The sequence below is a fragment of the Patagioenas fasciata genome, chromosome 5 (assembly GCF_037038585.1).
Source record: "Patagioenas fasciata isolate bPatFas1 chromosome 5, bPatFas1.hap1, whole genome shotgun sequence".
NCBI classification, from domain to species: Eukaryota; Metazoa; Chordata; class Aves; order Columbiformes; family Columbidae; genus Patagioenas; species Patagioenas fasciata.
The window spans coordinates 46,119,447-46,146,325 of record NC_092524.1 but is presented as its reverse complement, the minus strand read 5'-3'; the positions used below and the strand labels follow the sequence as shown (position 1 = coordinate 46,146,325).

The following is a 26,879-nucleotide window of genomic DNA, read 5'->3' as shown; positions in this document are numbered from 1 at the left end:
CTATGTTATCTGGGGGTTGAGTGCATTGGGTGCTTTGCACACGATCTTGTTGCTGATACCTGTTACTGCGGGACCGTGTGGCGTCACGAGCAGCCCGCGGTGCCGCTTGGCGGGGGAAGGGCTGCTGTCCTTGGCCGTCCCTTGCCGCGGTGCCGCTCTGGCAGCCTCCGGCCCGGGACGGGAACTACATCTCCCAGCATGCACCGTCCGCGGGCGTCGGGACCCGTAGTCCCCGTAGTCCCCGTAGCCTTTACCGCGTCCCCGCGCGCAGCTGCGCAGGCGCTGTGCACTCGCTGCCCGGCTCGCTTCCTGCGGGAGCCGCGTGCGGGCCCAGCAGCCTGCGGCGGTTGATCTCGCGCCGCGGCCGTTGGAGTGCTGCCCCGCCCTCGCGCCAGCGCGTACCGAGGGGTGAGGGCGGGGGACGCCCCGCGCGGCCGGGGAGCGGGGCCACCGCTCCTGTCAGCGCCGCGTCCGGCCGGGCGCCAGCCTGACAACGGGGCTCTCGGGGGCGGGCAGAGGGGCGAGCGGGCGAGTGGCAGCGAGGTTGGGCGCGGGGCGAGGCCACCCTACTGTGTCCCCGAGGCCGGGGAGCCCTGGGGTACTTGTCACACAGCGGGGTCCCGGGTCCCCAGCGAGGGCCATTAGCGTGAGTGGCGCGGGGGTGTCCCCTCCAGTAGCCCTGAGAAACCGGTAGTCACCAAGGACAGGACTGGAAAATAGCGGGTTCTCTTTCACAGCTTACCCAGTCTCCCATTCCCAAATTTGCTTTATTCCTTTCTTGCATGGACTACAGCAGATGCTCTTTGTCCAGAATGAGGCATTGTGAATTTATGTGAGGAGATTGAGATAAAATCGAGAGGAAAGCAGCTCTGTGCCTGCTTCTTGGTAGTATGTTCTCTATGTCTTTGGTGCAAATGGAAGCAGAAGCCTTTTGCTTGCAGATCATTTGAGTTTAGTGTTATCCTGGTTGGAGTTTGGTTTGGGTGTGTTAAGTTTGAGAATCACGTATGTTGTTAGTAATGAGCATAGACTCAGATTCTGGCCATTTACCCTGAAAGTACTAGTGATGTGTAGTCAAAGCCTGAGCAGGAAAGTAATAACAGAAAAAGCCTCTGAATGCCAGGAAGACTAACAAAAGTATGTTTATGAGGGTGAATGCAATAGAAGAAAGCTTTTCAGGCCTTTATTTTTTTTTTTTCTTTCTCTCTCCACCCAGGGAGTTTTTTTCAAGGAACATGGAGGAGTGAGCTCCCTGCAGTTTGTTGAGTTTCTCATTTATCTGATTTTGACATGATCAAACGTTTGGTGGAAGATGTGCGAGCCAGGCTGCGTTCTGGAGTGACTATCAACTCCGTGGGGCAGTGTGTTGAGGAGCTTGTCCTCAACAGCATTGATGCCAAAGCAACATGTGTTGCTATCAGGGTGGATCTGGAAGCTTTTAAGATCCAGGTGGTGGACAATGGTTCCGGGATGGGGAGAGAGGACTTAAATGCAATGGGAAAGCGGTACTTCACCAGCAAGTGCAGCTCAGTGGGAGACTTGGAGAACCTGACATTCTACGGCTTTAGAGGGGAGGCTGTGGCAAGCATAGCCAACATGGCCACTGTAGTGGAAGTCTCCTCTAAGACCAGCAGGACAGCAAAAACATTTGTGAAACTATTTCACAATGGGCAAGCACTGGAAGTTTGTGAAGCTGAATTGAACAGACCAAGTGGCGGAACTACGGTAACAGTGTGTAATCTGTTCTATCAGTTACCGGTGAGGAAAAAGTGTATGGATCCTGTGTTGGAGCTTGAGAGAGTGAGACATAAAGTAGAGGCTATTTCGCTGATGCATCCTTCTGTTTCACTTTCTTTAAGGAACGATGCTGCTTCTTCTATGGTGCTTCAGCTCCCTAAGACAAGAGATATATATTCTCGGTTTTGTCAAATTTATGGACTGGGCAGGTCGCAGAAGTTACGAGAAATAAATCATAAGTCTGGGGGATTTGAGCTAAGTGGTTATATCAGCATTGAAGGACATTACAATAAGAATATGCAGTTCTTGTATGTGAATAGAAGGCTTGTTTTAAAGACAAGACTACACAAACTGATTGATTTTTTATTAAGAAAAGAAAGTGTCATCTGCTGCAAGACAAAAAGTGGCCCTGTGAGCAGACAGGCTGGTGCAAGTGCTGGTCGCCATCGCTGTATTCCGGAGTTGTATGGGATCTTTATTCTCAATGTGACTTGTGCATACAGTGACTATGATGTGTGTCTAGAACCTGCAAAAACTCTAATCGAGTTCCAAAACTGGGATGTTCTTCTAACTTGCATAGAGGAAGGAGTGAAAGTATTTTTGAAACAAGAACATTTATTTGTTGAACCATGTGGTGAGGACATCAGAGAATTTAATGAGGAGAATAACTTTTGTTTGTATAATGCTCCAGTTTTGAAGCCCTCACTCTCTGACAAGAAGAGCATCCAAGACAATTTTAAGAAAGCATGTGATGAAATTGCAGATTCCTATGAAATGTGCAACTTGCAATCAAAAGATGTCAAAAGAAAATCCATGTTAGGGAAAAAATCCTTAAGTCTTATAGAGTCAAATAAAAATCTACAGGAAACTGAGATGGCCCCATATCAGAAGATTGCTGAACCATCTGATCTGTGTAGAAATAACCATGTGGAGATTCCACTGCCCAGCAAAGATGACACGGTTTCTGATTTCATTGTATCAAATATCTCAGAACAGGAGCCAAAAGACACCAACAGTTCCCAAAAATCATCCGATACTCATCTGAAACCTTCAGAAAATCTTTGTTCCTTTTTTAGTGGAGGGGCCGGATCAGAAACAAGAAAAATAGTCAGTTGTGGTGACCTGCAGCATTCTGCAGAGAATTACATAAAAGATATGGGAAGCAAGCAAGGGAAAGTAGTGGAGAAAAGAAATACAGTCCATATTCGGTCACCATCTGAGAGAGAAGACCTTACCAAAACAGCAATGGGAACTGAAACTGTCTCTGGAAGTTCATTGATGAGAACAGGAGACAGGGAAATGGCTGAAGTGATAGATGATGCTGGACAAGGCGCTATTAGTGCCGTGCCATTAAAATGGTGCTCTACAAGCCTCATAAAACGTGTTATGCAAAATCAGCCCCCACATGCATGTGAACAAACAGAAATGAATCTTACATTAAACATGCAGTGTAGACCTGGCTCTATCAGTACCCAGGATACTTTTGGCCACAAAGTGAGTTTTCTAATTCAGTCTTTAAATGCTAAGGATGTTTCCAGTAATACAAGTGAAGAATATACACCTCTTTTGACCAGAGAAGTATGCATGGCTGATGGTAGTGAGCTATTAGAGAACAAAACATTTCCAAATCAGGTGAGTGAGGGGATAACTATGCCTATTGCCACCAGTAAAAGACATTATAAGACATTGAATGTTACAGAATTACCAGAGGCAACTTCTTCATGTATTCCTCACAGTAAAATGATAAAAAGCACTAGAAGACAAATAGCTCTGCCAAGACCTCAGCCCCCTAAGAAGCTGAGCTTGTGCACACAACTGGGTTCATTAGAAAAGTTCAGGAGATACTATGGGAGAGTCAGGTGTGTGCTACCAACACCGTTGTCAGAGCAGGGGGAATTTGGTCTCCCTGTTTTTGATTCACAAGCTAATTGTGGCTTTTCAAAGAATGGGAATGACAACCATGGTAGTGTGAGCACTTCTGAAACTCCAACTCTGGAAGATACAGATCCTAATAATAGTATCCAAGTTTTTGATTCTTTGGAAGAGACTTCATTATGCAGTGGAGAAACCTCACAGGACAAACAGGCCCTTCGTCTAAGTCCATTGACATCGTTTGATTACTCTCAGATTAGCAAAAAAATTATAAGATGTAGAAAATCTCCAGGATCATTATCATCCAAACTGTCCAGACTGAAAAGTGACAACAAAGAAGTAGCACAACTTGGTGAACAATTCCAAACAGACTCAAGTAGAAAACAGGACTACTGTTTTGATCTTGAATCTTCAAATGATGATTTTTTGTACAATGCTTGTCAAACATACAAATCCTCAGAGGAAAAAATGAAGGAATGTAATTACAGCATTTCTAAGGAGGATGTGTGCTCACAACCAGATGGAACAAGAGCAGGGTCCATGAAAAGTACTGTCAGCCCATCACCACTCAGCAGCACAGAAGGGGAGGACACAGTCTCTTCAGGTAGTGTTTTACCTGCTCAAGAGGATTGTACTAACATCACCTGTGAAGAGGAAAGTACATTAGGTGAATCCTCAGAACAAAATCTGAAAGATACTGAGGTTCCCCATATGACCTTCCCAAGTAACTTGGAGTTCTCTGCAGACACAAGCGCAGGCAATCCCAGGAATGATTTGTGGTGTTCAAACTGGCTGCAGGATTTTGATGTTTCGTTGGGTAAGACAATATACATCAATAAAACAACTGGGCTGAGCACCTACAGCACTCCTCCCGCTGAGACATTTCAAGCTGCCTGCGTTCAAGATATAACAACAATGGCTGTGAATGTTGTCACAGAGAATGGTAAGAGGGGTGGTGGTGGTTAGAACACATAGGATGAGGAAAAGTGTTTGTGTTCTGCTAGGTGCATAGAGAATATCTTGCTGACAGCACCTGACAGTTTATACTAAAATACCCACTGCCTTACTTGTAATAGCTATATGAAAACCAGGAAAGTGTTGGAGACTATGGAGGCAGTAACACATTAACATTCAAGATATTAAAACATAGTTTTTAATTAGACACTAAAAAGAAATGTCAACACCTTGTCAAGTAACAGGCAGCTGCCTGCGCATAATGGAATTTGTGATAACAGTTATATATAATTGTCATATATACAAGGGACACACTATAAAGTAAGCCCACTGGAAATTTTTTGTTTTTTTTAACATTTTATCCTAACTGCATACAAAATTCAAAACAACCCTTGAAAAATGAACAAACGTCCAACTTTTTCATTGAGAATGTGTAGCCTCCTTTCCACAGATGTTGGAAGGCTGTTCCTTCATACTTGATGTTGTAGGAGATGTTGTACAGCGTTGCTGGTGGTTTGATGATGAAGCTTTTCCAGGGTGATAGGACACTACATTGTATTATTTTTTCAGCTGTGTCGTGTTCATGAGTCTTCACTGATCTCTCTGTCAGGTTTGACTTTCTGTGTCCTGATCTGGCTCAGCAAAGTAGTGTGTTCAGTAAGTTTCTCATTAATATGGGAATCTGTGTTCAGAGTTGTTCCCCAGTCTGTCTATAGGCAGATTTTCTGAGTGAAGATACAGTCATTCATCATGTAGACTGGATAATCCATTTGGGAAAAGTAGCTTGGACTTCCTTTTAGATAGTTCTCCCAGTTGGAGCTGAATGATAGTATGAGGGCAAATGGGCACTGACTGAAGCACAGGAGGTTCCATCTGAATATGAGGAGAAACTTCTTTGCTCTGAGGGTAACAGAACACTGGAACAGGCTGCCCAGAGAGGTTGTGGAGTCTCCTCTAGAGGTGTTCAAGACCTGCCTGAACACATTCCTGTGTGATCTACTCTAGGTGAACCTGCTTTAGCAGGTGGGTTGGAGTAGATGATCTCCAGAGGTCCCTTCCAGCCCCAGCCATTCTGTGAAATATTTATCTAATCAATCATGATAGCCTCTGGTTTGTTTGATTTTTTTGTCTGTTACTTTTGTTTTTATCACTGGTCACAGAATATTGGTGCAATAGGTGTTTCAGTTCTTAAGTTATTTCCTTTTAAGTATAATAATTGATGCCAGTAATTCTGAATATCTGTTGTGTTCCACTGAAGTAAATTTGTTACAAGGAGAAGATGATCTCTGCTTTATTAGGTAAAATTACTTGCAACCACAAATGTACAATCCTTGACTAGCACCTCTTATTTTTGTGGTTTACCAGTTTTGGTTGCCCGCAGTGCTGTTTAGTAGCCAGCCAAAGCACTGAGATGTAGAGCTTGACCTTCGGTCCAAAACGTTAGGATAGTGCATTCATGTTTATGAAGAGGATACCTCACATACCTGTATGTTTTCAGACTGCATATAGTCTGTAGTCTTTGAAGACGTATATTGTGTTGCACCTGTTTACCTGCAATGGCATTGTTCTTTCTTAGCTTTATCATTGGTGTTACTCTCCATCATATCAATGGTGTCACTCTGTCTTAACCGTCAGTGGTGGTATTCTTTGGTGAGATGTCTCCTGCAGCTTTTTTGCTTTTCTTAGGTTGAAGGTCAGACCTCCCAAACCTTTACAAGGTGTCTGAAGTTTGGCTAGACCCTATGGATCTTACATTTTTCTAAGTTCAACAAACATGTTACTTCACATGTTTTTCAGACAAAGGATATGCATTTCTTTTGGTCATAGGGAAATTACGCGGGTTGGTGGCAGGTGGAAAGAGGTAAAAATAATCCATATCCTCTTTTCCATGAGAGCAGTGGCCATCTGCTGTTTATTCCAGTCACATGTCATGTGCACAAGAGAAATGCTAGATTTTGTAGGTTAGACTCAGGTATCTTTATACTGATTAAAGTGATTGCTACAGGAAAATTTATCAAGCTTCATTTTACTATCAGATGCCTTTTTGAATAATCTAGTACAATGCATTGTAGTAGGTTAATGCCCCTGTTCAATGTGGTCTTCATTGTTATGCTAGCTGTGTTTGCATTTTTTATTACTTTTATTACATTATTGACTGATATGTCATTACACCAGTATATTTTAATGAGGCAATTGAAAAAGAATACTAAAGTATGGTAATTGTATGTGCTTTACCTGTATAAAGCAGGTACATTATTACCCTCAGCACCTTTTCTAATGTTACATGTCAGAGAAGTCATATTAATAATATCTCTGTCCGCTCTGAATTTTCACAGGCCTTTGGGAAAGAAAATCCTAGCTTTGTGAAAAATCTATGTCCTGAACAAGGATTTTCCCTGCAGCAAGAGCAAGGAAATTAATCTTGGTTTATGATTCTATGTATAAAATACTGGACTTCTTTTCACATAGATGAGAGATGCTGCTGTGAGCTTGAGCAATAATATCTTTCAGTCATAACAACTATAAAAGTTCTGTTGAAGTCTGAATTAGGTAGCGTTTTTTAATTTGCCACAGTTTACCAGGAACCACATCAGGTCATCTTGTCCTCTCTTCTGGATTTTGTGACAGTGAGATGCTGCTCTCCTGTGCTGGGCTGCCAGTTTGGATTCTTGAAAGGATTCTCGTTCCCCAGGGTAGGACCATCATTGGTCCTTACTGGAATGGAGCCAGTAGTAAGGAGCCTAAGGACTGGCCTAGGATCTCATAGAGCCATTCCATACTGAGCTTATCAGCATGCAGCTGGTTTTCTTTGGTGTTATCACTCTGCCACTTTTCCTGAATGCACACCCTTAATTTCTTAGTAGAAAGGAACTTTATTAATTCATTATTATTTCACAAAGAATAGAAGTCTGAATAGTACCAAAGGAAGGGTGAAATGTTTACCACCGTGCTGGGAATCTGAGCCATTTTTCTTAAAAATCTTGATAACAATACAGGTTTGTAATATCATTCAATCATTGCTGGGTGGGTAGGAACATGTTGTTAGGCTAACTTTGATATCTCATGTGGTCTCACCGACTTGTGCTTTTCAGTTTTACAAGTTCTTGATAACTGTAGTAAGTATTGATAGGAGTGGTGATAGACTGACAGTTTTGCCACTCCATAGTAGCAGGAATTCAAGAGTGTTTTGATATCTGACAGACTACCGTATGCCTCTTCTTTTTCTTTGGGATAACACTTCTGATTGTACTAATTCTGGAAATAATTGTTACATGTTCAAGGAAGCAGCCAATTTTTAAGGACGGTCCTGCAGAAGCCACAGTAATATTTTAAAAATACATTTCCTGATGTAAATGTGTCTGATAATTCTCAGCTTTTTACATATATGCTGTTATGTCTCAGTGTTAGACTGCAAAATCTTCAGGATACACAAATTTGTAGAGGGCTAAGCGCATGCTCATGAGAATATAGTAATTGTATAGCTTTTTGTAATTTTGCTATTGAATCTGCAGCAGTAAATTTATATTGTGTTTAGGGTTTCAGTTCAGGTGCCATCCCTTTAGAAGTGAGATTGTGCTGCCCTTCCTTCCTAGACCTCGAAAAGAGAAGACTCTAGCAAGCCAGGATCTGAGAGGTAGGGCCAGCTTTCCAGGACACAGTGTACTGTGGTAAAAACAAATCAAAGAATTCTCCCAGATGTCCCAACAGGAACCCAGAATTACTCAAGGTCTGTTAACAATGGGACCGTGTGAGTCATCTCAAATCTAGAACTGGAAAAAAAAATCTTTTAGGGTTAAAGGCAGGTTAGGGGATACTTATTTACAGGATGAAATACTCGGTTCTTTGTTGAATTATGTCAGTAGTTTAAAGAATGATTACCTACTCCCTTCTTTGTTCTCATTCCAACCTTGGAATGTGAAAAATAGCTTCAATCGTCACAATTTTTTTTTGCGGTGGAAAGGATGAAATCATCTTTTTGGTATGTGACTTTGTCCAAAGAGAGCGGGTAGCTGAACAGGTCTTTCTTTCCTTCCCTCCACCTGCTCCATTTCCAGGGCCTGTTGAACTGTGCTGCAGCATGTTTAGGAGCCAGAAAGCTGCATGGTGTCCTTCATCGCTAAAGCGGACAATAGAGAGGCCCAGTCTTGTGTTCCATTATTTATTTCTACATTCCCCCCTTTTAAACATGGAAAAAAAAAAAAAAAACTACTTGTGTGAGGTACAGGTACCCAGTGCACCTTCTGCTGATGGATGGTGGTAGTCCCTGTACTAACTACATGTTCTTTCCTAGATGCTGAAGGGGAGTCTCTCCAGTCGTTGCTTTCAGAATGGCATAATCCTGTTTTTGTTCCTTGCCCAGAGGTAAGCACTATCTCACATCTCATGCTAAAATAGGAGTCAGTTTAGCCTTCTGTTATTTTCTGACATGGGGACAAAAATTTCGAATACTGTAACTTACATAGAAGTTATTCAGTGATATATTAGACTATAGACCTGGCAGTTATGTGTTTTTTATAGACTGTTTATATGTAGGTTGTTGTGGATTTATTCAAAGTCAGAGAAGCAGGTATCAGGTTAATCTTTTGCCTTATGTCATTTCAAAAGCAAAACATTATTGTAAGTTGTCTTTCCCTCTACAAAGATAACAATCTTAAAAGTTAAAGGATGGCAAAATTGTACTGACTGTGTCTTCGTGGACAGAGTGAAAATAATCCAGCTTTCTTCTCTGAGATGCAATGGGTCTTAAAAGTGTATTTTACTATACTTGTTTTTATAGCCTGGCAGGATTAATAGCATGTGAGAGGGAAACAATATTAGAGCTTTTAGAAAAACTTCCTTTGTTGTCATGAGGTAGCATTATCTTTAATCATCATGTTGTGTGTGTGTAAACATAGGAATGCAAACATTTCCACCTGCAAACAATAGAGAGGGAGTAGCAAACCACCTGCTGGTGAGTTTCTGAACAGTTCTGTTCAGTTGTTGCTGTGCTGTGTACTATGACTCATGTCAAGGCGATACATCTTCTGTAATGCAATCCATTGGGAGTTCATGCAGGCTGATAAATAACTTCAGGCTTTCTGATAGGTACTTCAAATCAGCTGCATGCATTGAAGTTAGCAGGTAATATCCAGATGGGAAAGTGTATAAGGATGGAAGCAAAGGGTGGTATCTTTAGTTAATACTATTCTTTTGTAGAAAGCTTGGTTTGTCAAAATGCAGAGTTATTTCCAGTTTCTCTTAAAGCTAGTTTGTTGTGGGTAGTTTCTGTGTGCTTGGGTTTTTTGCCATATCCTTTATAGCCTGCTTGATCTGTAGTTCTGTTTTTACAGGTTGCTGTTGATGTGACCAGCAGTCAGGCTGACAATCTGGCTGTGAAAATTCACAATATCTTGTATCCTTATCGTTTCACCAAAGACATGGTTCATTCAATGCAGGTACAATATAATCTATTATTAGTTTTCGCATTCAAATTGCCACTCAGTCGATGGGATTTGCTGATGTTTCTGCCTGTTGAGAAAGAGATATCCAGGGAAATGGATCCTGCAGATGATCAGTACAAGTCCTTAAACACAGGGCAGGTTGAAAAAGTTTGTTTACATTCTCATTTGGTGATACCAGCAAATCAAATACTCAGAGTCACTATGCACAGCTTAAATTCCCAACTCATGGAGGCTTCTACCCAAGCATTTAATCTGTTCTGTAAATTTCCAGCTCCACCTTAGAACAATCAGAGCTCTTGCCCTTATGACTTTCTTTGAAAAACATGGTACAGAATTATTTTCTTGGATATTTTGAAACTTTTTCTTAGTTCCAGACTAAACTGTTTCATGACCAGTTTATGGTCATTTGACCTTCTGCCAGTATTGTCTTTTAGCTTAATAATTGCCGCCTTTTCCATATTTAGCCTCCCACTGTATTTATAAAGAATAATTACATACCTCTCAGTGTTAGTTTTGCTAGGCCAAATTCTTTAAGTCTTTGGGATTAGAAGAGATGTGGTTTCCACTCCCCTAATCATCCTACCACCTATTTGTTGTGCTTGATCCATTTTGATTGTCATCTTTCTTGGTTTACATTCATTTAAAAAATAATTTTACCACCAGGTAATATTTTTTCTGAGTATCTTGCAGGTTCTTCAGCAAGTGGACAATAAATTTATTGCTTGTTTAATCAACACTAGGAATGAAATGGATAAAAAGACAGGTAAGAGTGGTTATTAACATGAAGTTGAGGTGGCTGTCCAGTCCAGTTAGAGTGCAGAGGGAACATTGTCCTGTTTGTATTCTCATCTTGCTTTGGAATGATACTGTGAGTAGAGGAAAATGTTAGTGTTCACTTGAAATTTCCTGGATCTTCTTTATCTTTATTTTGGATGTTGTTGAATGTTCCTACTGCCTTCTGATGAGTGTTACAAAAATAGATTGTGCTCAAATTACTAACATCTTTCAGGCTCTGTTCACAGTGTCTGGACATAGTCATTTTTGAAGCTTGCTGAAGCTGTACAAAAAAGGCATTCAAACCCAGTAGTTTTTGTAACATTTTTGAAGACTGTATTAAACAGAACAATTTGTGGGTGACCTCAGCTCTCATTCTGCAGTTAGATGAAGATGTCAGTAGACAAGAGTTTCTGACTCAGTCTAATTACCCTAATTTAAATGCCAATTTGGATCACTGAATTTCTGTTCTGTAGTGACTTTATGTTCTGCCAACACAGCCTCCTCCTTGCTTTATTTCTGTAAAACTGGCCGATAGTTATCCTCTAAATGTGGCCTCTAGGGAGTGGTCATTCTTCCCAGCCTTTGCAGTTGTCTGATACAAATTTGCCCGTTTCTTCTCTCTTGTGGTACATTTTTAGATGGAAACCTCTTGATTTTGGTGGACCAACATGCAGCTCATGAACGGATCCGCTTGGAGCAGCTTATTGCAGGTGAGGTTTCAGATGGCCTTAAGAAAATAATCAGTGCACAGAAAGGTACAAACGAGCTGTCTGAAAGGGAAAGCTTGCTAACTTACTTATCATAAGGATAAATCTGGGATGTATGAAACCAATATGATATTTATTTGTCATCTTCACCCAGACGTTCAGTATCTGTAGCAATCAAAGTACTGACAGCTGAAAATTATTACAGCATTTCCAAAAATAGAATAAATACTCTCTACCCACAGAACTGTCAAACTAAAATAATCCTGACATAATGAAGGAGCAGGAAGACTGATAGGAAAAACAATGAAGAGGAAATAGAACAACATCAATAAGATCATGTGGTTATGCTGTGAAGAATAAGACATGGGATGCAGAGTAAAGACCATAGTACATTTGGTTCCTTTTCAACAGAATACTCCACTTAAAGCCTAAAATTTCCACAATCTGAAACTGTTTGCAAAGGGATAATAGTCTCCTCTGTAAGCTCATTAGCCATTGGTTTCAAAAGCATTGGTTAAAAAGCACAATAGCCATCCACCAAGTATTTAAAAGTCATTGACCTTCTCTTTCATCAATAAATATTGCGCAGTTCCTGCAGAGAGGATTCCAGGAACTCCTTTTGGTCAGGTACTGAAAAGTTGAAGACTGAAAGGTGAAATGCTTAATGAATAGTGTTTTAATGCCATTTATATCAGACTTTTCTGTGGAAAAATTTCTCTCTGTGAGTTGGACTAAATATATCAGTAGTTTATTTGCTATTTAGAGTGACCCTTTTTTGGAACTGGTGGGAAAAAACAAAGTGGCATTAACCAACCCTTCCCCAGAGACTAAATGTCTGGTTTGTGACATTCCCAGTCCTCCGCAAGTTTCAGGAGAAGGCATTCTGTGGTCACTTTTTAATCCAAACAGAGGATTACATGCCAAACCATAGGGTCATTAAGGGTTATGCCTGCGTAAATATTCTAAGAGAGGATACTTCTAAACGATTCATTCACAGATTCCTATGACAAGGAAGCTGCAGCACGTGGCAAGAAGAAATTACTGTCTTCTGCCATCTCCCCCCCTTTGGAGATTGAAGTTACAGAAGAACAAAGGAGATTTCTACGGTTAGTAATAACTCTAAACCTTTGGAGATGGCTCTGCTGACCGGGAAGATCTCTTTATATTCTTTGGTTACTATGAAGCTCAGGAAAGACGTTATTGATTCTTTCCTGAGCGGAGACCAACTGGCTATATCTGTGCTGAGGAAAATAGGTGTGCTTCTCAAGCACGTCCTTACAACATCTCAAGGCAAAACCCTGTAGTGTGCTATCTCTGTACCTCTGCAATGTGCTCAGGCTTCCCTGGGAAAGTAAACCTTCATCTGTGGGCCAGGAGAGTACCAAAGCAGCCTCCAACAGATCCTCCTGTCTGAGGATCAGGGCTTGGAGTGTGCACTGGAGTGCAGTGCCATCATGTTGATCTAGTCACCGACTTAACAGGCGCTGTTTGAGAAGAGCAGGATGGGGTATGGAAAGTTTGTATTGTGACTCCTTCAAAAATGCATTCCTTAATCTGAGGTACCTGCCAAGAGCAACTAATGAACACTGTTTTCCAAATGTTTCAGAATGGTGGCCTAGCTACTCTTAGGATATGGATCTTTTGTACTGCAAGAGTTTAGACACAGATTTGTTGTTGGACTATTGCAGACCTATTGGAGGCTGTACAAATTTTTCCTCCAAAATCCCTGTCTATCACCTGCCATGTGCATTTGTGGTTTTGTTTGTTTGGTTTTGTGGGTTTTTGTTTGTTGGTTTGGTTTGGTTTGTTTACCCCTGCATTGTTTTCATTTTCAGGTGAAGTTCTTTCTATCGTAACATTCACAGGACTACCTCATTATGCTCAAACTTCTCTTTTTTGTGGTGCCTGTGGCAAACTTGATAGCTTTTAAATCACTCCTTGTTAAGATCCGTTGCCAATTATAGGGACAGACCTGTTTGGTGTAAAGGCCTTTTTTGGGTGTGTTCCGATCGTAACAGTGTCACTGCTGTATCTGATTGGTAACTCTGTCGTGTGACGATGGCCAGTACCAGAAATTCCAAAGGAAAGTGTAAAGCACTATTATGTTCCACCTGCCCTAGGGAAAAATGGGAGAACATAACCATTGCTGTTCATAGTTCAGTAATATTCGGATGCCTTTGTAGTTCCTACATTTTAATGATGTTCTTTCTGACGTCAAAATATTTGTAATGCCTCTTGTTCAACTTCGAATTATTTTTGCACTCATCATTTTCTGATACATCTACTTTTGAGACTGGATGGCCAAAGCTGAATACAATATACCAAGTGATGGCATCCCATTGATTTGTACAGTAGCTTTGCAGTTGTGCCCCTATTTTCTGTCTATTATATGCACACCTCATATTTTATCTGCTTTCTTGGCTACTTCTGCTTGCATGAACTGCTTGGTTATTGAATGGTGATGACAATGAAACACAGAGTTGTGAGGTTTTTTTAGTTTTTTATTGGTTTGCTTGTTTGTTTAGGGTTTTTTTTCCTGTTTATGTAGAAGCCAACAGAATGTACAAATAGACCAAATTATTTCTGATAATTTGCATGTATTTGTCTTTTGGAGTTGTCAGTTCAGTTTTTCAGTCAATTTTTCATTTTACTTTTTTCATTCATCCTACTGATTTCATTAATAATTTTTCTACTTGTTTTAAATTCTCTTTGAGTTCAGCATTGTCTTTTGTCTCAACTAACCTATATTTGTGTTTTTTACAAATTTGATTTCTTGACCATGTTCCTTCTTTTTCACATAATTAATAAACAATTATGGAGATACAGGGCTCATGTCATGTTAAACGCTGACCAGCTGTTGCCAACATATCTTTTTTCCATAGTTTCTAAGTTATGACAACTGTTACTTCTCTATCCACAAGAACCTTTTGCATTGGCATTTCTAGGCACTATTAAGAGATGGCATCAAAGGGTTTGAAAGACCAAATAAATTCTGTGAGCTACTTTTCTTTATCAGCTATATCACAAACATACTACAAAAATCAGTAGGACAAAGTAAATCACAGAGGCATGGTTTTCTTTCAAGGACACACAGTGGGATGCCAGTTGTGATTTTCAGTTATCACTTAATTGATTCAAGAAGCTTACTGGTGCTTTGACTGTGTTGCTCTTTAGTTTATTGGTATTTATTGGCAGTTCATCTCTTTACATCACTCTGTGAGACTATCCATACTAAAAAGTTACAAATTAAAAGTACTGTAAAAATTTAAATTCTATTGTTGTTGTTGCTGGCAAAGTATGACTGTATTCTTTGGTAAAGTTTGATGTAATGAAATAAATTAACTTCCTTAAAAGACCTTTCTCTTCAGCTATGCTTGCTATTTAATAGTTCAGCTGGACCTCTGGTTCACCTGCAGCTTCTATTCTGTTATTTGTCTGCTAAGGATTGTAGTAATGCATTGTTCTGTTGACACTCTTGAACTTCCTTTTTTTCCCTTTTTTTTCTAAAAAAGGCCTGATTGACTTCAATAGCTGCTTGGATTTTGTCATTTCACCACAATGGGCTTTTTCTTTCTTTCTTTCTCTGCTCTTGCTGAAGGCCATGCATGTTGTCTTTTGTGGCACAGAATTACGCAAGTTATGTCCATATGGAGGCTAATAATTGCATTATCCTTGTGACTGATTTTAGTCAGTTTAGATTAACTTATTTTTTGTTCAAAGAATCTCTTCTAAAATTGACCTTCACCACCTTTGTTTTAAGTTAATATTCCCTGAGTTAATAAAATAAACTATATATTGTTACATATATTTTCATTTTGAAGATAAGTTCTCATCTGGCTGTGAAGTCCCATTTTTGTATGTATTTTTCCATCCACAGGGTGATGTGTCAGATAAACTAGCAGTTGTTCTTTCCTGGGTTCTCTTTGCTTAACAGGATAGAAAGTTCGTTAAACCAGCATAAATTTCTTAAAATATTTTTTCCCTTCTACGTATTTGCTATTATGTGTCAACTGAAATAAAAATTTTTTAGGTGAGACTTAAAGGAGCCTTTGTGCTGTGTAATTTCAATATTTGAAGTGTTTGTGTGTTGAACTAGACACCTTGTGCGTCTTCAGAAAAGATAGATCTATAAATTTAGACATAAAGCTTCTACATAGTACAGGTACTCTCAGATCTTGTGGTTGTGGAACATGCAATATGCACAGTTGATTGGAGTGAAAAAGATTGGCTGACTGTAGGCTGAAATGGCAAAATTACTTGGAGTCACGTGATGCATGGATATTGAGATTGGAAACGGTTGCAGGAAGAAACATATATAGGCACCACAGGAACCTTTACTTATGCTGTGTTTTATGTCTTATTTCTGGTTTTGTTTTGTTTTGTTTTCCCTCAGATGCTGCTACAAAAATTTGGAGGACTTGGGTCTTGAACTGTCATTTCCTGAGACCAACAGCAGCTTGATTCTAGTGAGGAAAGTGCCGCTGTGTTCTACAGAAAGAGATGCCAATGAATTACAACGGAAAAGACAACCTGTCACTAAAAGTGTCGTTGAGGTCAGCTGTGGCTATGGGTGAAATTGCAATACTGGGTCTTGTTCTGTGTTAATAGCCCAGGGTATTATAATGAGTGTCTCTGTTATGAGGGAGACAATGAAGTCCCTTGGCAAATATGCCACCCCTTTTAGGAGCTAAAGAGTCCAACAGCTGAAATCCTTGAACTATAACAGAAACGATAGGACACTGTTTCAGACTTGGACTGGTGGAGAAGCCAAGAAAAATGGTATATAGTGCAGATGTTTCAACAGTTTACTGCTTATGAGTACTTCAATGAACAGCAAATGCTTGAATGAACAGTAAAATTATTGATATTGCTGATACAGAAATATTATTTGTTAGGATATAAAGTTGTTTTCGTGGAATCTCTACATGGGCAATGCAGCTTTCTAAAAGCTACTGTTCCAGGTGTTCTGTAGTTTGAGGAGGAAATTGCTGAACTGATTACTTGCAGTTTCCATTGTGAACAATTCTCCACAATTTTAACTGCTTCACAGACTACTTAAAAATTGTTGCTGGAGTACCGTATCCAGCCACTAGGCTGAGCCGTTGTGAATCAGTCCAGTCTTGACATACATCTATCTTGAGAAACAGAGATGATTCATCTGATTAAATTTTCTTTTCCAACTTTGCTATAATCAGGAAGAACTCAAAATACAGTGTCCTGGTGTGTTTTGGGAGCCAAGAGCAATAAAAATGGTGGAGATCTGTGCCTCATGAGCACTCGTTCTCAGCTGATGCCTGAAGATCTCATGAGCATTTTGGCAGATCTATTCTGCAGTCCTTTTTATTTTAATTAGGACTGGTAACACCTACTCATGATTTATTATGAATTTATTGCATTTTAAACATCAGAAATGAAACCCACATGGCTATTATCCAAAGAAGAAAAGTTAGCTGTTCAAAGATAACGTGCAGTCATTGCACTCCCAGATGTAAGAGTTCCATTATACCCATTCTACAGATAGGAAACCGATGCAGAGGCGAACCATGTGATTAATGTAAAGTCTGATAAGATACTTCTGAGAAGCCAGGACCTGCATCTAGACCTTTTACACTGTGGTCAGTGTACTTGCAACAGAATCATTTTTCATGGTTCCGGCAGTTACACAATAAATTGTACACAGGTGTGGAGCAGGGTATGGGCTGAAATGGAGAAACAGCAACTGATGGTATTACTTATGTCTTTGCAGGAGCTTATTCAAGAACAAGTTGAGGTGAGTTGCTCTCTGCTTCTAAAGTTGACTATAATAAACGCAAAGCTTATTGCATGTACCAAAGGCAGTGTGTTAAGCCTCAAAAGAGAGAGGTGAACTAGATAGTCCACTAGCTTTTCCTTATTTTTAGTTTCCTTTGTGTTACAGTTCTTCCTGCTTCTCATACTAAATGGAAAGTAAGATGGTGTTTCCTTATTGCTTTTAGCTAGTGCAGACCACAGGAGCAGGAGCACGAGGGACACTGCCTTTGACATTTCTGAAGATGTTTGCTTCCCAGGCCTGTCATGGTAGGGAAACTGCACTTTTCTTTCATTTTTTGTTTTTTATTTTTTTTTTAACCTCTCTGTCTCTACACAACATCCTCCCTGAGGCAGTGGTTTCAGAATGTGCCCGAATTCCAGGATTATAGACTGTGTGTTTCATAGGGATGAGGAGAAAATGGTCTTTTCACAGGCAGCGCTATGAGGGTCATGCAATACTGCGCTGATTTATTCATGTTTGGGCCTAATGTACTGTCCAACCCTCACATGAATCACAGAACACAGTTCTGAGATACATTCACCTGTGTGAGCTCTGAACCATTTAAATAACCGCTTCTGTGGAGGGGCAGGGGAGGTGCTGGAATCTGCTTGAAAGCAAGCAGAAAAGAAGACCTAGTCTTCACGTAAGTATCAAAAGTGCTAGTTTAAGTATGCCTGTGACCTTCTAAGTATTTTTGGAAGGAGTGCAGTAGGAATTTACGTTTTCCAAGGGACTGTGGCTTTCCAGCACCTGGAAATGAGTAGACCTTACAGGTGAATAGGCAGCTCTAGCCTATTGTGGCAGTTCCTGTGCCATATACAGTATTAACAAGATCATGCTGAAAGGGTAAACATGAACCAAAAGCATCTATTGTCATAGAGTTTCACTGTACTCTACAAACACCAGGCAATATGTAATTTTTTTTAGACCTATAAAAGTCCCATGGCTGAAAGGCAGATTGCAGATGGTCTTGTGCATCTGTGAAAGCTAAAGATTGCAAATGCCTTTGAAATTACTTTTTAATGTTCTGCTTGAGTTTCCTCTGGATGCCATTAAGCGCTCACTTGTGAGAAAGGACTTAGTGGCAGAGCTGGCATTTGGTCTTGGGACTGATGTCTGTCAGTGGCAGGCACACAGAACTGATAAAGTCTATGGAACTGATATTATCTATCACCTTGGTTTAATACGTTTTGATTTGTGAGCTAGTTGTGTCTTCAGCCATCACTCACACACACAAAAAAAAGGCAGCCCGTTTGTCTCTTGCAACATCATCTGAAAAGCCAAAACCCTATTATCTTACCATCCATCAGACTTGGGTTAGGTGAAAGCTTAGGCCATGGAAAGCTGATCATTATGCAGCAGGCTGGTTAATTGAGCCAAGCCCTAAGTCTGCCATCCTGCAGCCTTTGGGCTGTCCTCGCAGCCTCACAGCTAGTCTTCAGGAGCTGCCCTGTTTTCTGTGAAAACCACAGCCGTGCAGGGAAGTCTGCCAGGTGGTTTGAATTGCTTTGGCACCATGTGCAAGAATTTGTATCTTTCTTTCAGGAGCTGTTAAGTTTAATGAACACTTGACTTTGGAGGAGAGCTGCAGGCTTATAAAAGCTTTGTCATCTTGCCAGCTGCCCTTCCAGTGTGCTCATGGAAGACCTTCCATGATGCCTCTTGCAGACATAGACCATCTACAGCAGGAAAAGCAGGTACTGTGTGGGACACAGATATACCTCGGATAATCAACACTCTGGATTATCAGAGGCATGTCACGTACATGTGTGCTAGAACTGGAATTGACCAGATTGAAACCATCACTACTTATCTTACTTGAATTTTACATAGCTGTTACCAATAAAATAAAACTTTAGAACACTAAACATCTATCCTGAAAACAATTTAGGGTCTTAACCATATTTCATTTGAATGGTCACATTGACTTGAATGGGGTCCACTAGTCCTTAAAGTTAAGCATATATTTAAATTGTTTGCAGGTTTTAAGTGTAAAACTTGTAAAACGTGTAAATTCTGATATTCTACTAGTGGCAAATAAGCTAATTAAAAAAATATGTTCTTCCCCAAAGTTTAAGATGCTTTAAAATGGGGAAAAAAAGGCAAAGAAAGAGCAAGATTTAAATTTTTAAAAAAATCATTACTCCTTCCTTTTTGCTATTACTATATTGAATTATGAAATTGGATTCTGTTGAAAGTCAGGCTGGACTTGGAATTAGATATTTAAAAACTTGGGAATGACTGTATTAGGGCAAATAGTATGGAGGCATTGAAGTTCGTTTACTTTGTTAACATTTAGTGCTTCTTAATTTTTCTCCCTCCAGCCTAAACCTAATTTGGCTAGACTGCGGAAGATGGCACGAGCATGGCACCTATTCGGAAAAAAAAGACCCTAATAAAAAACAAGATTGTAAGCTGCAACCACTGGACGTGTTGGTACGATGCAAGTCCCCCTGTTGTTAGACAACAATACTTTGTGTGGAGCCAAGTTTCTGAGCCAGTGTGGTCACTGAAGTTCTGCTCCAAGTATTGACCCAAGGAGCAGAGTCCAGCCAGAAGAACATGGCAGCAGGACCTCACCTTGTAGCCTGGAGAAGCATCTTCAACATTAAGGAATGATACTGTGAGCCTGGGATTTAAGCCGGTGCTTGACTGTCAGAGGCAAGAAATTGCAGTTACCAAACGACTTTTTCTCTGCAAGCACAGCATGATACTGCATAATAGAGAGGAGTCTAATGTATTGTATAGTGCGTTAAAAATGGGGATGTATTTATTAATAAACACTAAACTCTTTCTTTGAGCTTATGGTAGTAGTTGGAATGAGGACTGACCAGCTTCATAATGTATACATACGCCAACTTAGCATAAAAACCCATGCTTTTTATTTAACTATGTAATGAATGACATGCCCATCAGTTTTCTCCAGCTCCCTGCAGTTTGCATGCTTGAGTGAGATTTTCAAATCCTAGCACAGCCCCATATTTTCAGGGTACGAAAACTTAACCCCAGAGAAATAACTAAGTAACCCAAAGCATTTTTTACAACAGGCAGACTTTTTTACAGGTTCCAGTTCTATTTTGTATCTCAGCCTAAGATAAAGGAGTCGAGTTTATTTCAGAAGAGTAAAAAAAAAAAAAAACCAAACCAAACAACAATCATTTAATCACAGACATCCAACTCAAAACCAATCAGCTAGAAATTAATATCTGCTGAATCAAAAGCAAAACAAGCAGTGGAAACTACTCTCATTTGGTGCCTTAACCGTGGCGTAGTGTGTTGCCATACATTGGCAAAAGGGACTAAGGAAAAATGATCTGACTGAACTGCAAGAGCCTCATATTTCTAAGACATTCCATGCTGCCCCTCACACAAATGAAGGACTTTGCAAATGAGACACGATGTCCACCTAAGCAGACTAATCGAAGTCATGCAAGTAGTATAAGAGAGGAAATACCCTCAGACTACATTAAGTGAAGCAAGAACTTGAGCTCTGCTTTCTTACAGGGATGTGGACAAGCTAGCTGATGGGACTTCTGAAGGTCTGCCTTTCATCCAGAATGGAATTTCCGTTCCAGCACTGTACAGAAAGCTTGTTTGTATTTCAGTAATTTGCCAAAAATTGTAAGAACGTACCAAAAAAATCCATTTTGAAGACAGTTGCAAATGTCTTTCTCTCATGTTCATATAGGAAAGCACACCTTAAAGCCTGCTACTGCATCATAGGTGCACGCACCTCCCTACACTGGTTAAACTCCTGCTAGTTAAAGAATTAAATAAACTGTATATGGAAAATGTGCTTAACAGTGAGATCACTGTAAACAGCCTTTATTGCAGCACACCTTGAAGTAACAGCTTAGCTCTTCCAGAATCCTTGCTGTTTCAAAATCAAAGTGGGTGAGCAGCTCCACATAACACAGCACAGTGATCAATACCCATACAAGAGCTCTGCCTTCGGTTGGTTTTGGGTGGGAGAGACATTCTGCTGAGCCAGTTCCCCACAGCAACCCATCTTTGCAACGTATACTTTAATTAGCTGTTTCATCTTTCTATAGAGAAAGAAAAGTCTGGAGAGTGACGTGCTTCATGGCATTAGAGCTCGTAGTCGTCTGGATGGTAGAGCTCACTCATGAGGCGATAGATGTAGGAAGGCGCATTACCCCCAATGTTAGAAATGAAGAGAGTAATGAGCTCTGGGGGGACGCAGTCAAATACTGGGCAGTGAACATTGATCTTGGCCAGGATCTCCCCTGTAAAGTGAACAGCAGCAATATTAGACAAAGCAACTCAAACGAAATTTAGCCTTCTGCATGTCTTCCTGAGCCCCTTAAAGAAACTGTCTATACACATACCACCCTAAAGTCGGTATTGGGACATCCTGAATCCTCTACTGGGACATACAACTTCCTCACTGATGTCTTTGAATTACAAATACACAGCAATCCTGGATGAGTGGCAGAACTCTCTTTTGGTAATTTTTACCAATAGTAACCCCAAATTTCCTCTGGTGGATATTTACTAGTTGTCATAAAAGCTGCCAATATGTAATTAGAATGCAAGAATCCTGATGCTACCAAGGTTATTATCTCAACAAAATCTCAGAAGGCCAAAACCAAAAACCTTCACTGAACTTCATCTCTTCATTTCAAAAGTTCATCACATAGGAACAGGGCTTTGAAAGAGACTTTAATACGTGGGCTGACACCTTTCTAAAGATGGTGCTTGAGTGGGAAACCCATTGCAGAGAGATTGGGTTTCAGCAAATGGATCAAATAATGAAGTTTCAAGAAGTTAATGTGACTTGTAGGAGGGAAAGGAAGCTGCCCTTGGCACTGGGCATCTGCTCTGTCCCAGAGGAAACCGCCACCTGCCTGGAACCATTATCACAATCCTATAATAAAACACTGACTATTTCAGAGCAGAGGCGCAAAGATAGTGTTCAAAGGAAATAATTTTTCTGCACTTTCTGTAAAAAAAGTTATGTACAAAACAGGATTGTTCCTGGCACTTTTTTCTGCTTAAGACAATAGAAAAGGATTTTCTGTCTGGTTACAGGACAGTCTTATGTTTAAATTTTACGTGAGCTATTTAAAAACATTTTAAAATTATAGCCTCAACCAGCTTGACTATTCTGTATAAAGAAGAACCAGTACCTTCTGTGAACGGCAGCACTTCCTGTGGTGACACAAACTTGTGGAATGAATCTTCTTCATTAGGGAACTGAATGAGAAAGAGTACAGGAAGGTTAGGAAAAAAGAGACTGCCTCATTATCCTAGTGAAAACAGATCCTGGGTGCTGGAAGGAACTAAAGCAGAGGAAGACTTGCCAGGTGACACTACATCTATTTAAAATAGTGCTCATGCCTAGAACTTCTGTAACATCTACAGGTGGAAGGTTTTTCCTCAGTGTTTAGAGCCTTCTATGACATGGCTGCCCTTGTACAAAGCCTAGGGAACTGGAGTAGAGAAGTGACGTCCTCGGTCTGCAACTTCATCTGACAATACCGAAAAAGTACTGAGCGTACGAAAGTCTGAAGCATCTCCACCTACCTCCTCTGTCAGTACAGAGTCTTTGAACACTAAAGATATAAATTACAAAAAATAAGTAAGGTGATGTCAGTCTCTAGTAGGTAGTCTACATCCTTATACCCAATGCACTGTGTAATCAGCACAGGTGGCAGAGGAGGGTGCTTCAATGAGATCTGCGGGTGTGCCAGATCTGGGTGAGGATCTCCTACCTGAAGCAACAGCACTGGATAGGGGAGGTGGCTCATTTACCAGCCTCACCTTGGGACAGGCAGTGCTCTCCACCCACAGCTTCCATAAGCATAAAAATCACACCCCATCTCTACACAGTGCAGGTGTGGTCCCAAAGAGCTGCTGCACTTACCTGTGGTGAAAGCTTGAACATGGGGGCACACACGATGAGCGGAGTGGAGTGGTGTTTAGCTGCCAGTGCCAGGGTGTGAGTCCCGCTCACAGCAATCAGGGCACCGTTGGCCAGGATTGTCTTTGTACCAATGATGACCTTAAAACGCAGATCAGCATTAGACAGCATGTTCCATAGCAAAATGGGGAAGGAACGCTTCCTGGCTCCGACCCTGCCAGACAAGCTGGAGGAACTTGTCAGAAGAGCCAGCCAAAGACTGGAGTCATAGGGCAGCTGGATGCCTCATCTGTTTTATATGGCACTGGCTCTGCACGCAGATGTTCCTCACTAACAAGAGCATGACTCCAGCATGGTAAGACCAGCACAGAGAACTTCAGAGGACACATGTACATTTTACTGCAGGGAACACCAAGCAGAAACTGGGCTGTGTTCCCTGTTGTTCTACAAGCCTGCAAAGTAAGCAACCTATCTTGTGTTCCACACAAGGAGAGTTTCTCCCCTTTGGAAATGCTGAGTTTTGTTCCACCTTCTTTAAAAAACATGTATTTAAATCTCTGAGGCTTTGCTGTCTTTGTTTCTTGTAACTGTTCTGCCTGTTAGCTGCTAAGGCAGAAAAGCCGTGCAGTTAGTCATTGTACTGACTTCAGGTTCCACACTGAATATCCACCCCAGCTATAAATAGGGACCGTTACAATTTTGAGTCTTCAGTAAAGAAATGCATCCATCACTGCTGGGATCTGCAGCTGGTTCGGAAGGCCTAAAGGTCCAAACCTGCCATGAAATCTCTCCTCCATTGGAGCCCTTCCTTACCTTGTTGACTCGAGACATGACAGCAAAAATAGCTGCATCACTCATGACAGTAGTTTCAATGTTCTCTTTTGACAGTCGAACAGCCATTTCATGACCCTAAAAAGAGGGAGAAACCATTTGGTCCCCTGGGACATAGCTCCTGCACTGCAGCTGCTTAGAGATATTAGCACTCAATTCTTGTATGAACCACAAAAACACCAAGCGATGGAGCACAAATACAGCCCTCTGACTGAAAGACAAGGGACAGGACAATGAGCTGTCTTCAATCTCTTCACTGCAGAGGAGCTTCTGTAATGTTCAGCTTGCCCTCAGAGAAAAGCATTCAGCAAGAACGCACAGGACAACGCAGTACCTGGAGAAGACAGCCAGGCTGGGCCTTACCTGGCAGAATGGTGCACACTCTGCCACAATGACCTGGAACTTGCGCTTGCGGGCAGCCTCCTTCAGGAAGGCCTCCACAGTGCGTGAGTAGCCAATGGTCATGATCACCTCGTTGGAATGGATGTGCTCCAGTGCCTGCATAGCGATGTTATCCGTGGTGCCCTCTGTAACAGAAGGAAGCTGTGGGTGTAAAAGCAACACTTGTGCTGCTAGGGCTGCCCTCCAACAAGATCAGTTTAACTAAAGTGATGCTATGAGCACTGACAGAGCAGGAGCAGCTTTTCTCTCCGTTCTTTTTACCAGTGGAGAGGGATCAAGAAGCTGGCCCTTGAATGCCCTATGCCCCCTAGCTGCTCATAGAAATAGCTGTATTGAAAACTCCACCATGAGGGGAATGGATTGTGTCAGCACTACTCCAGATAACCACCATGCCCACACAACAACTAGTGATGGAAATTCAAAGGTTTTACACTTCAACAGCACTAGGACCAGGTGAAAAGGAGAGGCAGGGCAACCTGGGCCTCAAAAGAAGAGTTGGATACCTGATCTGTCACAAGATTGCAGAAAAACGTGTAACAGTACTTTGTTATGAGAGTCGGGTCATACATGCACAGGGATTAAGTCCAACCTTGGCATACTTTTGATACTCCTCTTCAGAGGGCTCAACTCATAACTTCCCAGAAGACCAAGATGACAGGCCAATAGCCCCCCATACTGTTCCCTCCACCATGTTCCACCCATCTCCCTGTAAGCCTAAGAGGACTTGAACTAAGTCCTGGGAGGAGAAGAACTTTGATTCCTTCAGATTAAGTCTCCCACATCCTTCCTGTTTTCTTTCTGCCTAAGAGGAAGGGGAAGCATCAGTCCCATCCCATAAGCAGCCCCAGTCATAGGGCAGTTCAGACCGATCTGTACCTAGTTCTATCAGCAGCTCATTAATAGCTTCAATAACATTAGCTCTGAGGGGAGGATAATGGGTGCTGAAATCCTCGCTCAGTCCTCCAGAAGTCAGGAGTTTGTGCAGGGATTCTTGCTGGTCGCTCTCCTCACTGCGCCCGTGAAGCCTGCAGAAAGAAGCAGCCCTTCAGCTTTGGGAGAGAGCGCAGGGGCACAGCCAGGCTGAGTAGTGTCCCCACAGTGCAGCACACTGAACAGAGAGGATGGAAAACCACATGCAGGAGGCACGGCACACCACAGAGCTTCCCTAGCTGTCTCTGGCAGAAAGACACCCGGAGCTCTGCCATGAAGCACCTTCCTAAGTTGTGTGCAAATGCTATGGCCCACTGATGAGGAGTGGGCTCAAGGCTACTGCTCTAGCAGGAGGGACCCTTCTGGGAACACAAGGACAGAACAGCCTGAGGTCAGGGCACAGACTGTTGTCATGCACCCACATCACATACACCAAGGGGAATTTCACTAAAGGAAATGTCATCAGCTATGCTGTAAACAACAGGTTTCCCTTGATGCTAAACTTGCTGAATCCTTGTGTAAGAAAGGCAGAGAAAGGGGGTGATGGAAACTAAACAGATCTCACAGAAGCAGCAGAACACACTACATGGGTGGGCTATTCTGGGCTCCTAGGAGGGGTACCGATAGCAAGAGAGGGGGAGCGTCACCTGCCATACTCCTCCCGAATGATCTTCAGCACTCGCCGCACCATGTTGCCCACAGTTGTCTCAGATGGCTGGGCTGCCGTCATCCTCTGGCCCTCTGTTCGGATCAGGTCCATGAGCTCCCCTGAAAGCGGGTAGGACCTTAGTCACAGCTGCCCAGAGAGAGCCCCCGCAAACATCACCCAGCGCATCCACCCCCAAGCAGCACGGGGCCAGAGGCTCTGGCACCAGTAACGCAGCACTGGTAACAAGGTCAGACATGTGAGCAGGAAGCCATCGCACAGCAGCTGGTTCTATAAGGATTTGGATACAACACAGACTCGAAATTTAAAGAAGGCCGCAAGCGTTTCAGTGGCACAGAAACCAGCTGCTGCTGGGCCGGCTGGCACTCGGCCTGACGCACCACGGAGGACATTGTGCAGCCCCTCCTGCCGTGACACCGGTGAGCACAGCACACTTTAAAGGGCTGACGGGCAGCACGACGAGTACCGGGAACCCAGACGCGCCGGCAGGTGCACGCAAGGCTCCAGCCGCCCCGGGCCCGCTGCTCCCGCCGCCACCGGAGCGCTGGGCCCGGCAGGAGCACGGCCGGATGGCCTCCAGGTGCCACTGCCCTCTCGCAGCTCCACCCGCCGCCTGGCTCCCGGGAGAAGCGCTGCGTCCGCCCGCCGCCTCCGCGGGCCCTGCTCCCGCCGCCCGGCCCTCACCGGCCCGGCTCCATCGCCCGTGTCCGACGATCTTCCGCAGCAGCGACAGAGTCTGCCGCGCCGTGTCCTCGGAGCGCGGCCGCTCCCCGCCGCCCCGCAGCCGCGCCACGAAGGCCTCGATCTGCTCGGACAGGTCGGTGCCGCGCTCAGCAGCGCCCGGCATGGCGGCGGCTGCGCTCCGGGCCCGCGGGGCTTCGCGGGT

The 26,879-nt window shown here is 42.4% G+C and overlaps 2 protein-coding genes across 5 annotated transcripts; one reads left to right on the top strand and one right to left on the bottom strand.

Moving 5' to 3' along the window:
• Positions 1 to 295: 295 nt before the first annotated feature.
• MLH3 (mutL homolog 3) lies at positions 296 to 20,079 on the top strand. 4 transcript variants are annotated; one of them, XM_065838129.2, is made up of 13 exons: positions 296 to 408; positions 1,217 to 4,552; positions 8,099 to 8,197; positions 8,855 to 8,925; positions 9,894 to 9,998; positions 10,695 to 10,767; positions 11,420 to 11,491; positions 12,486 to 12,594; positions 15,882 to 16,041; positions 17,235 to 17,258; positions 17,464 to 17,545; positions 18,825 to 18,976; positions 19,604 to 20,079. In XM_065838129.2, exons 2-13 carry the CDS (start codon positions 1,291 to 1,293, stop codon positions 19,673 to 19,675), a joined length of 4,281 nt encoding a protein of 1,426 aa, XP_065694201.1. In that variant the 5' UTR covers positions 296 to 408; positions 1,217 to 1,290; the 3' UTR covers positions 19,676 to 20,079. The 4 variants fall into 4 exon arrangements, 2 of the variants coding, with proteins under 2 accessions (XP_065694201.1, XP_065694202.1); XM_065838130.2 differs by lacking the exon at positions 8,099 to 8,197; XR_010651377.1 differs by lacking the exons at positions 12,486 to 12,594; positions 18,825 to 18,976; positions 19,604 to 20,079.
• A 992-nt stretch (positions 20,080 to 21,071) lies between these two features.
• EIF2B2 (eukaryotic translation initiation factor 2B subunit beta) lies at positions 21,072 to 26,879 on the bottom strand. Its single transcript, XM_065838131.2, has 8 exons — positions 26,678 to 26,879; positions 25,974 to 26,094; positions 25,273 to 25,421; positions 24,358 to 24,521; positions 23,977 to 24,072; positions 23,167 to 23,304; positions 22,430 to 22,496; positions 21,072 to 21,526 (listed from the first exon to the last, which is right to left on the bottom strand). The coding sequence occupies exons 1-8, from the start codon at positions 26,838 to 26,840 to the stop codon at positions 21,369 to 21,371; spliced, it is 1,056 nt and encodes a 351-aa protein (XP_065694203.1). The 5' UTR covers positions 26,841 to 26,879; the 3' UTR covers positions 21,072 to 21,368.

Coding starts and splice junctions, on each gene's coding strand:
- MLH3 (XM_065838129.2), top strand. CDS start 1,291: ATGATCAAACGTTTGGTGGAAGATGTGCGAGCCAGGCTGCGTTCTGGA. Junction 9,999..10,694: donor ACATGGTTCATTCAATGCAG/GTACAATATAAT, acceptor AGTATCTTGCAG/GTTCTTCAGCAAGTGGACAA. Junction 10,768..11,419: donor TGAAATGGATAAAAAGACAG/GTAAGAGTGGTT, acceptor GTACATTTTTAG/ATGGAAACCTCTTGATTTTG.
- EIF2B2 (XM_065838131.2), bottom strand. CDS start 26,840: ATGCCGGGCGCTGCTGAGCGCGGCACCGACCTGTCCGAGCAGATCGAG. Junction 26,095..26,677: donor CGGGCGATGGAGCCGGGCCG/GTGAGGGCCGGG, acceptor ACCCGCTTTCAG/GGGAGCTCATGGACCTGATC. Junction 21,527..22,429: donor AGTGCTGCCGTTCACAGAAG/GTACTGGTTCTT, acceptor TTCACTTTACAG/GGGAGATCCTGGCCAAGATC.